General features: G+C 34.6%; 1 protein-coding gene across 6 annotated transcripts in view; it reads left to right on the top strand.

Annotated features, from left to right (window-relative positions):
- IMPACT (impact RWD domain protein) overlaps positions 1-11,855 on the top strand; it is a 28,412-nt gene extending 16,557 nt beyond the window's left edge. For 3 of the 6 annotated variants that reach the window (XR_004345438.1, XR_004345437.1, XR_004345439.1), the window contains 6 exons: positions 1,321-1,418; positions 3,512-3,585; positions 5,461-5,590; positions 6,770-6,860; positions 8,186-8,320; positions 9,242-11,855. Coding sequence is in view for 2 of the 6 variants with exons in the window: in XM_032603062.1 (XP_032458953.1) it covers positions 1,321-1,418; positions 3,512-3,585; positions 6,770-6,860; positions 8,186-8,320; positions 9,242-9,310 (467 nt within the window). In the remaining 4 variants the exon portion in view is untranslated. Of the gene's footprint in view, positions 1-1,320; positions 1,419-3,511; positions 3,586-5,460; positions 5,591-6,769; positions 6,861-7,680; positions 8,322-9,241 lie in introns of those variants that run through there. The other 3 variants (XR_004345436.1, XM_032603062.1, XM_032603063.1) reach the window with 3 other exon arrangements.
- Positions 11,856-12,573: the final 718 nt, after the last annotated feature.

The following is a 12,573-nucleotide window of genomic DNA, read 5'->3' as shown; positions in this document are numbered from 1 at the left end:
TATATTTCTATCAGAAAGTATGTTCCATTTTAGTATTTTAAAATTTTGAGTGATATAGTCAGTGTCCTCAAGTCTCTTACAAAAACAAGATAGACCAGAGGGAATGTTCATTCTCTTTGAAGATAGGGAGTTCCCTATGCCATTATACAGTAGCTTTTAAACAGTAAATGAAAATTTGAAGTTCTTGCATAGTGTCTCAGTATTAGTGGAAGGCGACAAGGAAGCTGTGAATGAGTGGGGAAGAACACCCAGTATACCTGCTCCTGTTTCACTCTAAGTAGTTCCCATTTTATTCATACACACATTTGCAGATTTGGCATAGGATGTCTTTTGGGAAAGAAGATCCACTATTAAAAGAAAAAGAGTGAAAATCATAGTCATAATAAATCGCATCCAGTTCCTATTGACCTTAGTAGTGTACTAGTGCAGTGGTCACAGTCTGTTCAAGAAGAGAACACTACCGGGGGAAGGAAGAACATCCTGCGTAAACCTGGCTTCTCGCCATGTCCTGCCATAAACCAGTGCAGTGATTTTTGGCAAGTTATTTAAAGTGCTCCAGAAATATTTTCACACATGTTACTTGAAGTGTTTCATCACTTATAAAGCAAACTGACTTGGTAAGATTCAATAGATCAGTGAATAGAAATAGAAAAAAATTAAATTCTTTTTTTCTGAATAACTTTTCATCCTAAATGAGGCAGGTGCAGCAGCTAGGATGGTTGGTAAGTTTCTCATCTAAGTTAAGGGTAGAATCAGTGGTTTCCAGAATAACTGGAAATCACAGTACTCGATGGAATACCAATTTGGTGTACTATTGATACATTTAATTCAGTCCTATGAAGTAGGAACAGTTTTATTAGCAGAAGTCATTATATTACAGCTATACAAAACAAAGTCATAGATTTCCCAACCCAGAGGTCCATCAGCAGTAAAATGAATAAATACTCCATATTAGCAGCTGTCAATCTTTTTGGTCTCGGGACCCCTTTGTACTCTTAAAAATTAGATGTTATACCAACTTATACAACTGAAACAACTCCAGGATTTGAGTCCCAACCTGCCATTACCACTTGGTGACCTTAGCAGGTGAAAATCATTTATAAGTCAAGTAGTTTTATCTTAATGTACAATATATTGGGAAACTTTTTACTTAAAATTATAATTTAATTTTAATAGACAACCAGTATTTGTTATTTGAGTTGATTTGCCATATAATTTACATCTCTCTCCAAACTCCCCCCACTATACCATTGCCAATTTTTCAGTATTTGAATGTAAGAATTTAAAAAATAAAAGTAATATAATTCTTTAAATTTATAGAAATAGAAGAATTACCTCCGATTGATCATGGCATTCCTATCACAGACCGAAGAAGTACTTTTCAGGCACACTTGGCTCCAGTAGTTTGTCCCAAACAGGTAAACTTACTGTGTCCAGTTCACTTTGATGTTGTTTTACCAAAGTAATTCAAGCAAATGGTTTTGCAATAATATCTTTGTTTATACTATTACAGTTAATTTTCATGCAAGATAAAAATTATTTGCTAATTTTCTACCTCCAAATTATTGGGAATCATGGAATATTTGTTTCTGTTTATCACTGCTTTCAAAATTGTAGCCAGACTCTGATTAGGGCTTAACTCTCCAATGGATTTTCAAAGAAGAAAAACCCATTGTGGTGGTGTAGAAAATTATGATGCTTAATATCAATAGCTTGTTGAAAAATTATTTGTCTTATCATGTGGGAGTTCTATAAAACCTAGCCTGTTCTATTGTTGCCCAAGTAAGGGGACAGTGGACAGAGTGGTTGAGCCCAGTCTTCCCAACCTGAATTCCTTTTCCTTTCTGCTTCCTGATTTTAGGTGACCTGATATCCACCAAAGGATATTATATGGGAAAATCTCCAGTCAGAAATAGTATTCCTAGGTCTTTGTCTTTCTCAGTCTCTTTTCAGCAGAATCATTTTCTTCTTCCTTGCTGCTATAATCTAACCTAAACTTTATTAATGTAAGAGACAATTTCAGTACACCTATAAAGTTAAATTAACCAGAAAAGTCTAACTAGCTTAGCATAGGTTTTAAGCATTGGTCTCTTCCCTTTGGTCTCTCCAAATTCTTCTAAAGCCCTGAACTATAGGAATACAGTTTTTTGCGCCAGGCTGCCTTTTCACTCTCTTTTAGTCTCTGGAAGAGGAAGTTCTTTCCTTCATTGATTTGTGGTCAAAATAACAGATTTTGGTGCAAGCTTCTGGGCTTTTCTCTCAGGAACCCTATTTTGCCCTTGGCCATTGCTCATAATCTTGTTGCCAGGGTCCTCCTTAGACATTCCATTCTGAATCTCTCCATACTGGATCCTTTTTCCATTTCTGATTATAGTCACTTAGACTTACAGGATCATAATTTGTGAGAGCTGAAATAAATCTGAGAGGTCAGTGTCTACTTTATTAATCAGGAATCTGGGAGTCTGAGAAGCACAAGATTGCACAATTTCTGATCCAAATTGGTCTCTGTATCTCCAGCTTGGTCTTCCTTACCTCCAGTATTTCTTCTGTGCCCCTTGCCAACTACCTTTCTAAAAGATCTGACCACGTGTCACTCCTCCCCCACATACCCAGTAATCTTTGCTGATTTCCATTGGCTACAAGGAAAAAAATCTAAACACATTATACAAGGCCCTTTGTGATAAGACCCTACTTTAATCATTCTGATACATCTTCTGTCATCTCATTCATACTCTGAGGTAGAGCTACATAAAACTATTGGTCACTTCCTGAATCTTTCTCTTTTATGTCCCTGCTAAGGTTGACAGATAAAATACAAAATAGCTAGCTAAAATTGGAATTTCAGATAAACATTATTGCATAGGCCATACTTATAATTTTAAAATTTGTCGTTTATCTGAAGTTCCAATTTAACTAAGCATCATTTATTTCTGCTTACTAAATCTGGTATGTTTGTACATGCTGTTTCCTCTAAGTGGAATGGCTTCTTCTTGCCCCACCCAACTCTTCCATTTTGATGCAGAACTGTCACTTATCTTTCAAGACCTGGCTCTTGTTACCTCCTCTATGAACCTTATTTGACTCCCAGAGAGAGTTTTGGTTTTATAACATTTAGAACATACCATTATTCTGTACCTGTCACTTTGGTAAGTTTTCAGAGCTCATTTCTAGAAATTCTTATATTTTCGTTTAAATTTCTCTATACAGTATGGGGAAAATTTCTTATGTACAAGTACCTTGGACATGGTTACTGCTCAGATATTTGTTGATAACTGGTGGTCAAAAATACCAGGTCTATCATTTTTGTACCAATTAGAGAACCAGTTTTTGCCCCTAAAATGAGGAGAAAACTTTGGAAATGGCTTTTTCAGAATGTGGTTGAGTCTTTAAATAACTCTTGTTAATTTCACTACACTAGTATATCAATATGCTTTAAGGGTTTTTTTAGCATTTATTTACAGAGCAAATAAAAAGTATACATTAGTTTATTTACATTACTGCTGTTTTTAAGGTGAAAATGGTTCTTGCCAAATTGTATGAGAATAAGAAAATTGCTAGTGCCACCCACAACATCTATGCATACCGGTAAGTGATCATCACAATTTTAGGAATGTGCTTTGTAAAAAATGGGGGAAGGGACTTCCCTGGTGGTGCAGTGGTTAAGACTCTGCGCTCCCAATGCAGGGGGCCAGGGTTCAATCCCTGCTCAGGGAACTAGATCCCACATGCATGCCTCAACTGGGAGTTCGCATGCCACAACTAACGAGCCAGTGAGCCGCAACTAAGGAGCCTGCCTACCACAAGTAAAACCCAGTGCAACCAAATAAATAAATATTAAAAAAAAAAAAATGGGGAAAACTGATGCATGATTTAAAAAAGCAACAATTATTATGTATTTTTTTTCCACTATAAAAGTAGTAATCATGTGTGGAATATTTGGAAATGGCAGAAAAAAAATCAGAGGAAAAGTTAACCATTTTCTGCCATTAAGTGTAACTGATATTGTGAAATATTTTCTTTTTTATTCTTTTCAATGCTTTATTCTAGTATCAAGATTTTTCCTTAGTGTAACAAAAGCATTTTTCCATGTTGTTATAATTGCTTTATAAACATTATTTTAATGGCTGTATAATATTTGTTTGAAGCTCCATACCACAATTTATTTAACCATTTCCTTTTTGTTTTAGTTTTTCATTTTTTCTAAGTATTATAAAGAATAGTCCCGTGAACATCTTTGTGTACTTTTTGCATTATTTCCTCAGGATAGGTTCTGGTTGTTTCATATTGTTTTTTGAAATGAAACAGAAGTATAATCAAAAAGGAAAAAGGAATAGATTCCTAGAAGTAGAATTATCAAAAAGTATGAACATTTTTGAAACTCTTGATACATACTGCCAAATTTTTTCTAAGGTTTTTCTTTTAAACCAATTTATGCAGTGAATTAAGACTGCTTCTTTCACTACATGTCTTTTAGTTTTGAGTACGAAGGTTTTATAGAAATCTGCTGATTTGTTAGTAAAGAGATGAGGGTATATTTTTTAAATATGCAGATTACTACAGACTTACAGAACATAGTTTAGGACTAAAATAAATCAGAATATAGACATAGGAATTTGGTGCAAATTTAAAATGTGATTCAGACTATTTGTAAAATCTAGGCTATCTAAAACTCAAAAATCTCAAAAATATTTATCACTTTGGATAGGTAAGTTTTTAATATTACTAAATCACATCCCTTTAAGTGCCCAATCTCACCAAAAAAACTATTTATTATTAGAGTATCACTACACAGAATTTTGGTTTTTCCTTAGTGAGTTAGGGTCATCAGTATAAAAATGAGGGATTAGACTGTGCTTGGTCTCAGTGATTAGAATGTGCTGTAAAAGTATTGATAGGTACTATTCATTCATCCCACGTGTTTGTTGAGGGCCTACTCTGTGTCATGTGCTTTACATAAGTTAAATCTAATTATTTCAGCAACTGTGCCACTGTAAAAAGGTTAACTTTTTCAAGATCACATAGTTGTTAAGTGGTAGAGCTGAATTTGAGAATCTAATTTCATTTATCTCAATCTTATTCCTACATGGCCACGTTGGCTGCACCTTCAACAGTTGCTGGACATGATATTGATCTTAAGTTATCAAAAAGTTAAATAATGTGCCGGATACTCTATTTCAGGCCCCAGATTTTTGTTTTTTTAAGTACTTGAGTATTTTTGCTTATTAATGGGTGATCAGCTGTCACTTCTTACAGATGTCAGCATGACTGCATGTAGCAGCCCCTCCAACTCACCCCCTTATGTAATTGATGCTTGGGAATGAAGGAGCTTAGCTTGTCAGAATTGTGTGTCAGATAACAATAAAAAGGCATAAAGTGGAGGCTTGAAGGACTCCACTGGGAGTTAAAGAAATAACCTTTATTTGGTACATGGACTTTGTGTTGTGTATTTTGAATGCTTAGGGTCCTTTTAAGGTTACTTCCTGGTTCTGGGGCTGTGTTCCTGCTTTGGAGTTATGGGGCACTCTTCAGGCTACTGGTACACACAGCTATCGGATGCTGCATCATTATCTTCCTGGCATGTGAGGAAAGGGTTAGTGAAAATGTCCATGGTATTTCCTTTTTTTTTTAAACCTAACAGTACTGATTTATATAGTCAGATTTCTTCATTTGTTCTATAAAGTCAACCCCGGAATCCTTTTTGCCTTAAATTTGCCATATAACATTTTGTTTAATAGTACTAACTTTCTTTCCTTCAAATGAGGCCAACTCTAAATAATAGTAGAGCTTGGTCATAGTAGGTGGGCAGTAAACATATACTGAGTGAATGAATGAATAGATGGTTTGGTAGATGGGAAGATGAATGAATGAATAGGATTGCTATAATAAAATTAATATAATTGACTTAAGTGTATAGATAAGGTAATATTTGGCTTTTTATCACCATAACTGGAAAGATACCTTTGCTATATTTGCCTAGTCCTAGATGGTACCATTTGTAAGGGCCTAAAAAATGCACTAGATGGCATACCTTAACTGGCACTGTTTTCTTTTTATAACTCACACTTATTTGCCAAGCTTATTCATTTGCAATGTAGCCCGTGCTAACTTTCTAGATAATTTAAATGGGTAAAAATACCATGATTTATCTCTGATATTGATAACTATCCAGGGGGAAATTACAGAGAAAAATAAATCTTATAATTCTTAGAATGGGCAAGATAGATAAATGCTTGGCGGCTAGAATAAGATGTTAGGAAAGTATAAAATATTAACTTAATGTTGGTTTTATCACCTCCATCTTTTTTATATACTTTTTTTCTCTTTCACTGGAGTTTAGACTCTGATGACAGGAGTACACCACTTATTTCTTTTATACCATTTCATAGCGCCTATTATGTGCCTATAATGCTTATATAGTTTATTCTCAGTAAACTTTTTTTAGTGACTATTCTCTATAACCTCGGCTTCAAGATTAAATGAAGTGGAGGAAGTGTCAGATGTGTAAATTCACCTTCCCATAATTGTAGCATTTCTGATTTAAAGGAGGTACCCTTGATTCCTAGCTTTCCAAAATATAAAAAGTGAAGCATACTGGATAGGAAATCGTCAGTGAAAATATAGCTAATTTATAGTTCAAGAAAGATTTTTTTAAAACAAGTATGCTGATTTTGGAAGTAAATTGATGGCAACAAATATGAAGGAGTAACTTTTATTATTGAATACAATATTTCAAGGTTTTAAAGTGTAACACTGTCACGTGTATTTCTAGAATATATTGTGAGGATAAACAGACCTTCTTACAGGACTGTGAGGATGACGGGGAAACAGCAGCTGGGGGGCGTCTTCTTCACCTCATGGAGGTAAGTGTGAGTTAAATCCTGTTAATCCTGTTCTGTGAACCATAAAATTTCTCAACAAAATTCATTCCTAAATTCCATTTAGGAATAAGTAAATCAGTTAGCCTATATAACATGAGATAATTTGGTTTTATTAGTAGTTAGTTTTTGAACATCGATAGATAATTTTAACCGCTGGATGTGGGGCAGAAAGCAAGAGGTTAATAACGAGTGCTGTGCTTTCAAGCTCTTTCAGTCGTAGACAATAGAAGATTATCTTCAGCTCTGGAAAAACTTATCCTTTTTGTTTCACGACAATTTCCTCTCCTCTATTTTCTCTGTTTTGTCTTTGCAGAACTCCTGTTAGTTGGATATTGGACTTCTGGGTAGATCCAGAATGTTTCTTTTTTTATTAAGTTGTCCATCTCATTGCCTTATTATGTTCTAAGACATTTTCTTGACCGTCTTCCAAAATTTCTATCAAAGTAAAATTTTTTTTAGCAACCATGTATTTAATTTTCAAGAGTTCTTTCTTGTTCTCTGTTTTTCCCTTTTCATAGTGTGCTGTTCTGCTTTTATGGATACAATATCTTATAAAATTTTTCTGAGTATACTAATTAGAGTTTCTTTTTTTAGATGTTTTCTTCCTTAAATTTTTCCTGGTCCATTTTAGTTTATCTTGTCCTTTCTCTTTCATGCTGCTGGATTTTCTTCATCTGTCTGGTGATCATTGATTGTTCATTAATTTTAAGAATGGATTGTTTTTTTCCTAAGGTAGTTGCTATAGTTTCTTCTGCTATTGTATGTGGAGGTTTGTTTTCTAACCAGGCCCTTTCCTTGATAGGAACTCTGTGGGGGTCAGGCCTGTAGACTGGTGGGCTTCACGTTAAGGGCAGCATTTGACAAATGTCAAACTGAGGAAGACCTTACTGGTAGGCACTAGTGATTACTCATGCAGCCCCAGTTCTCTCTAGCTGTTTTGTTCAGAAGCAGGTTTTGTGTTGCTGTTTGACCTAGGGGTAAAAAACTGCCTAAGCTAAGCTATTCTGGTTGAAGTCACCAAGAACTGGAACCCCACTGCATGATCTCCCCTTCACTCTGCCTGGTGGTCCCCAAGTTTGCAATTCAAGGACACTGTGGAGCACAGTGTTTGTTTTCCAAATTCCCTTCTCATTCTAACATTCTGTCCCCTGAATTGTTATAAATCGCACTCTGCTTACTCATGGTTCTAACATTAAAGTCGGGGAAATTTTATGTGCAATTTTATGTATGGGTTTTTTCATTTTCCTTTAAAACTCACATCTGTGCCTGTCTATATTTGTATGTAATTATGCTTCTGAAAATAACAGATTTTGAATGTGAAAAATGTCATGGTGGTGGTATCACGCTGGTATGGAGGGATTTTGCTAGGACCAGATCGCTTCAAACATATCAACAACTGTGCCAGAAACATTCTAGTGGAGAAGAACTACACAAGTTCACCAGTAAGTGGTTACTGATATTATATCTAGAGAGTTTCTCACCACTGCCTGTGAAATTTAAAAAGAAAAAGGAAAACGAAAATTAAGAGTGAAGCAGAACGAGTGAGGTGCATTAGAAAAACCTTTGGATTAGGAAACTGGAAGCTTAGGTTTTAGTCAGAACAGTGTAATTGACCAGTTGTGTGACCTTGGGAGGATCACTTCATCTCTTCAAACCTTAATTTTGTAGATTCATGGAGTTTTATAAAAACCTTAAAGACCAGTTAGTTTCCACTCCCTAAAATTGAGACCCGTAGAAGTTATAGCTAATGCTACAGTGAACTGGATAGTCTTTAAACATCTATAAAATTCTAACATTCTCTGTTAGTGTCATAGTGTATCCCTTTTCCCCTGGCATGCCTTTAGATGCCTTCTTCCTTTATACTTCGAGGTTTTTTGTCTCGTATTTCAGATATGTTCATATCTCTTTTATTTAAACTTTGCTGCCTTACTTTGGAAAATGAACAATGGATTAAATAGTATTGAGAGGAACTCCCTGGCTGTCCAGTGGTTAGGACTTTGCACTTCCACTGCAGGAGGCATGGGTTCAATCCCTGGTGAGGGAAGTAATATCCCACAGGCCGCATGGTGTGGCCAAAAAAATAATTTAAAAAATAAATGTATAAATAATATTGAAATTACTCAAACATAAATCTGTTAGATAACTGAGATAAATGAGTATTTTCTTTGATTATCCTTGATTGTTTCGGAAATATTAAAATAGACCATAAATGAAAGAGCCCTGTAAAACAGAAAGATGGTACATATGGAAGTAATTATACTTTCACTATTATACATATTCTATATGACTAGGATTTAAAAGTCCTAAGCTAGTACCTTCATATAAATGTAGGAAGATACTACATTGATTTATATCTTTTTCAGGAGGAATCATCTAAGACTTTGGGAAAGAACAAAAAAGTAAGAAAAGACAAGAAGAGGAGTGAACATTAATACCTGAAACTGTATGAAAGGTTAATTTGCCTATAATCATATACAAATTCCACAGTCATCAAGGAATATGTTGTGCAGAGAGAGAATCCTGGACTGTTCAAGTCAGCCAGCTCATTGGGGACACCAATATTATCTTTTCTTCTTTGGCTATATCATCTGCCAAAAATAGAGAACTTGTGATATTTTCATGAGTGTTTCAGGCTGATTCAGAAGGATTAATTTGAACTTAATCACCACTTCATATAATTTTAGGAAGGTAACAGTTGCCCAGGGCAGTACCTGAATTAACTGTGCATTTCATTACATGTCAAGTGCCTTTGTTAGGTGGGGAAGAAGTGTCTCTAGAGGAATATAAATACCTGATTTCTTGTCATTGGGATTCTCGTTTTGTTAAATGAATATTACCTTTTACTGCTTTTTACTGCTCCGTGGCTTATTGAAATAGGGGCTCATTGAAGATTGATCTTAGAGAGTTTCTTCTTGTGATTTTAGTTCATAAGTATGTCACCTTTCATTTCATAGTGCTCATGGAGTGATGGATTAAGTGAAAATCCAGGAGTATCCATCTGCAGTTATGTGCTGAAGTGATAATTCATCTAACAGATTCGTTAGCATAAGTGTTATGCCTCAGTTTCTGTCGCAAATTGGTGATTGTGAAATTTCAAAAAGTGATTTTCTAGTCTACTTTTTTTGTTTAATTCTTGTACTGTTAAGCAATAAATATGGTGTGCCAGTAGTCTCCTCCCACCGCCGAAATGTGTTGGTGTAATATTCTGGTTTCTTTTAACAACCTGGAAGTACTTTCTTGTGATCTTCATTGAGAATTTAGAACTATGCCAGAAGCTGTGCTATGGTCAATGGAACATTTATGGAATGGGGTAGAGGTGGCAGAACACCACTGGTGTAAGGTGAGAGTGTGTTGCGTAGTTCTGTAAATGTGATGCACATTTCCCATCCACACTCCTCCAGCTATCTTTCTCAACTCCATGACTTTGTGGGGAGAAGGAGCAAATCTTCGACTGGAAAAACAGAAAATCCCTCTTTTTTTCCATCTTGCTTTCATCAGTGCTTTATAAAAGTTCCTTCTTTCATCTGCAAGTTGTGCAGTTTACCTCTAGGCATCTAGACAATAAATTTATCCATGAGATATAAGTCATTAACTGTTCCCTTTAAGATAATGATTGCAAACAATTATTAAAAATTATTAATTGGTCACAGATTTACTTGAGATTCCCTTCCAAAGAGAGGGAACAGAAATAAGGAAGCAGTTTGGGATGGTGCTGGAGCATGGAAGACATCAGAGAAGAGTGGACACAGATTTTTTTTCTATTCTCTGATGTTTGACCTTTAAGAGATCTCACATCGTAACTTGGTATTTTTAATAAGAATCTAGTAAACAGCTTTACACTAGGATGGATTCTGAGAAGTAAAATCTGTATTGGTTGTACGTGTGTTTAATTGTTGTAACCTATATTTATTTAAAACACTTACCTCAGAGTCTATGAAAAAATTAAGTATGTTTTATGTATTAACTGTTAAAATAATTAAAGAACTTAAAGACCATTAATTAACATGAAAATAACTTCACAATTTTGGCATGTCAAAACCTGTGAAAGAAGATATAAAACAGTAAGAATTGCTGCTACAGAAAAATGAATGTGAGTTAATTTTTCTGCAACACTAAATTTGAATTCCCTTTTAGCTGTTTTATCTAACATTTATTTAGGTCTTTATAGAAAACGTTTTTATCTCTGATCCCATTTTCCCTTATTAAAAAAAATATTTTTGCTTCTTTCTTTTATTAACCACATTTTCCAGACTAAAAAACCCTAATACCCTTGGCCCGAAGTCAGATAGTAAAAAGGAGAGACCCAAAAGTCTCCAATTCTGGAACGTGAGTTATTTTACACTCTTCATTATGGACCCCTAACTAGTTATAGTATCTTTTTGTCTATTTAAAATTTCTCTTGATTAGAAGGTTTTCAAATTCTCCAAATAATAATTTTCCGTAGCCAGATCTATGCTGTGGCATATTTGATAGTATATTGTGTTAGTTGGAGATATTCTCCATATTGCCAGTTTGGAAGAGCAAGTAGCACCTTGCTAGTTGCTCTTACAAAGTAGCAAGTAATGGGAATAGCAGTATGATTTGGAGGTATATATCATGAAATATATGGGAATAGCAGTATGATTTGGTATATATCATGAAACGTTTGATAGATACCTATTTGAAGAGACATTATATCAAACTAATCACAACCAAGAAAGAATAGCATGAAGCAGATACTGTTTGAAGGCAGGTAAAATTTATTGCAGAAATTGTATAGTGACTTGTAATTCCACTGTCTAGAGATAACTATCATTAACATTTGGTATGTACGTCCTTCTATTTTTTTCCTATGCATGATTTTGTATATATGGCTATTTTTCTTTCCATAAAAATGGTACTAAACTGTATATACTGTTTTCTATCGGGCATATTTCATATAGAAGTATATTGTCAACATTTTCCCATGTCAATAAATATTCTTCTATGGCTTAATTTCTTATGGCTACACTGTATTCTATATTCTAGGTATATCAAAATATTACTAACTATGTAGTATAAACTATACTTGTTTCCAATATTTAGGTTTTTTCTAATTTTTCACGATTATAAGCAACTATGAAAAACGAAATCATTGTCTGCAGATTTTTGTATATATCTCTGATTACTTTCTTAGGAAAAATTCCAGAAATGGAATTCCTTGGTCAAATGTTTGTACATTCTCAGAGCTCGACTGGTTCAGCCAAGTTGCCCTGTAGAAAAGTTTCATCAGTTACACCCCGATTAGCATTGTATTAGAATATGCTTAGAATATCGGTCAAAGATGTGGAAAAATATGCAGTCTGGTAGGTAAAACTACTGATGTCTTTTTTTTTTCTTTTTCTTTTTTTTTGCCACGCCACATGGCATGCGGGATCTTAGTTCCCTGACCAGGGATCAAACCCGTGCCCCCTGCACTGGAAGCACAGAGCCCTAACTGCTGGACTGCCAGGGAATTCCCTTAATTGATCTTTTTTGTTTTGAAATAATTATAGACTCACAAGAAGTTGTAAAAATATTCAACTTTGCCTAGTAGTAACATCTTACATAACTAAAGTATATTTATCAAAACCAAAATATATATTCTTTGTTAGGTATGTGATTTGCAAATATCTTCTCCCAGTTTGTAGCTTGTCTTTTCATCCTCTTAACAGTTTTTTTTTGCAGAGTGAAAGTA

This window comes from Phocoena sinus, chromosome 14, assembly GCF_008692025.1.
Source record: "Phocoena sinus isolate mPhoSin1 chromosome 14, mPhoSin1.pri, whole genome shotgun sequence".
Taxonomy (NCBI): domain Eukaryota; kingdom Metazoa; phylum Chordata; class Mammalia; order Artiodactyla; family Phocoenidae; genus Phocoena; species Phocoena sinus.
The sequence above is the reverse complement of the archived record's forward strand: the minus strand, read 5'-3'. Positions and strand labels throughout refer to the sequence as shown.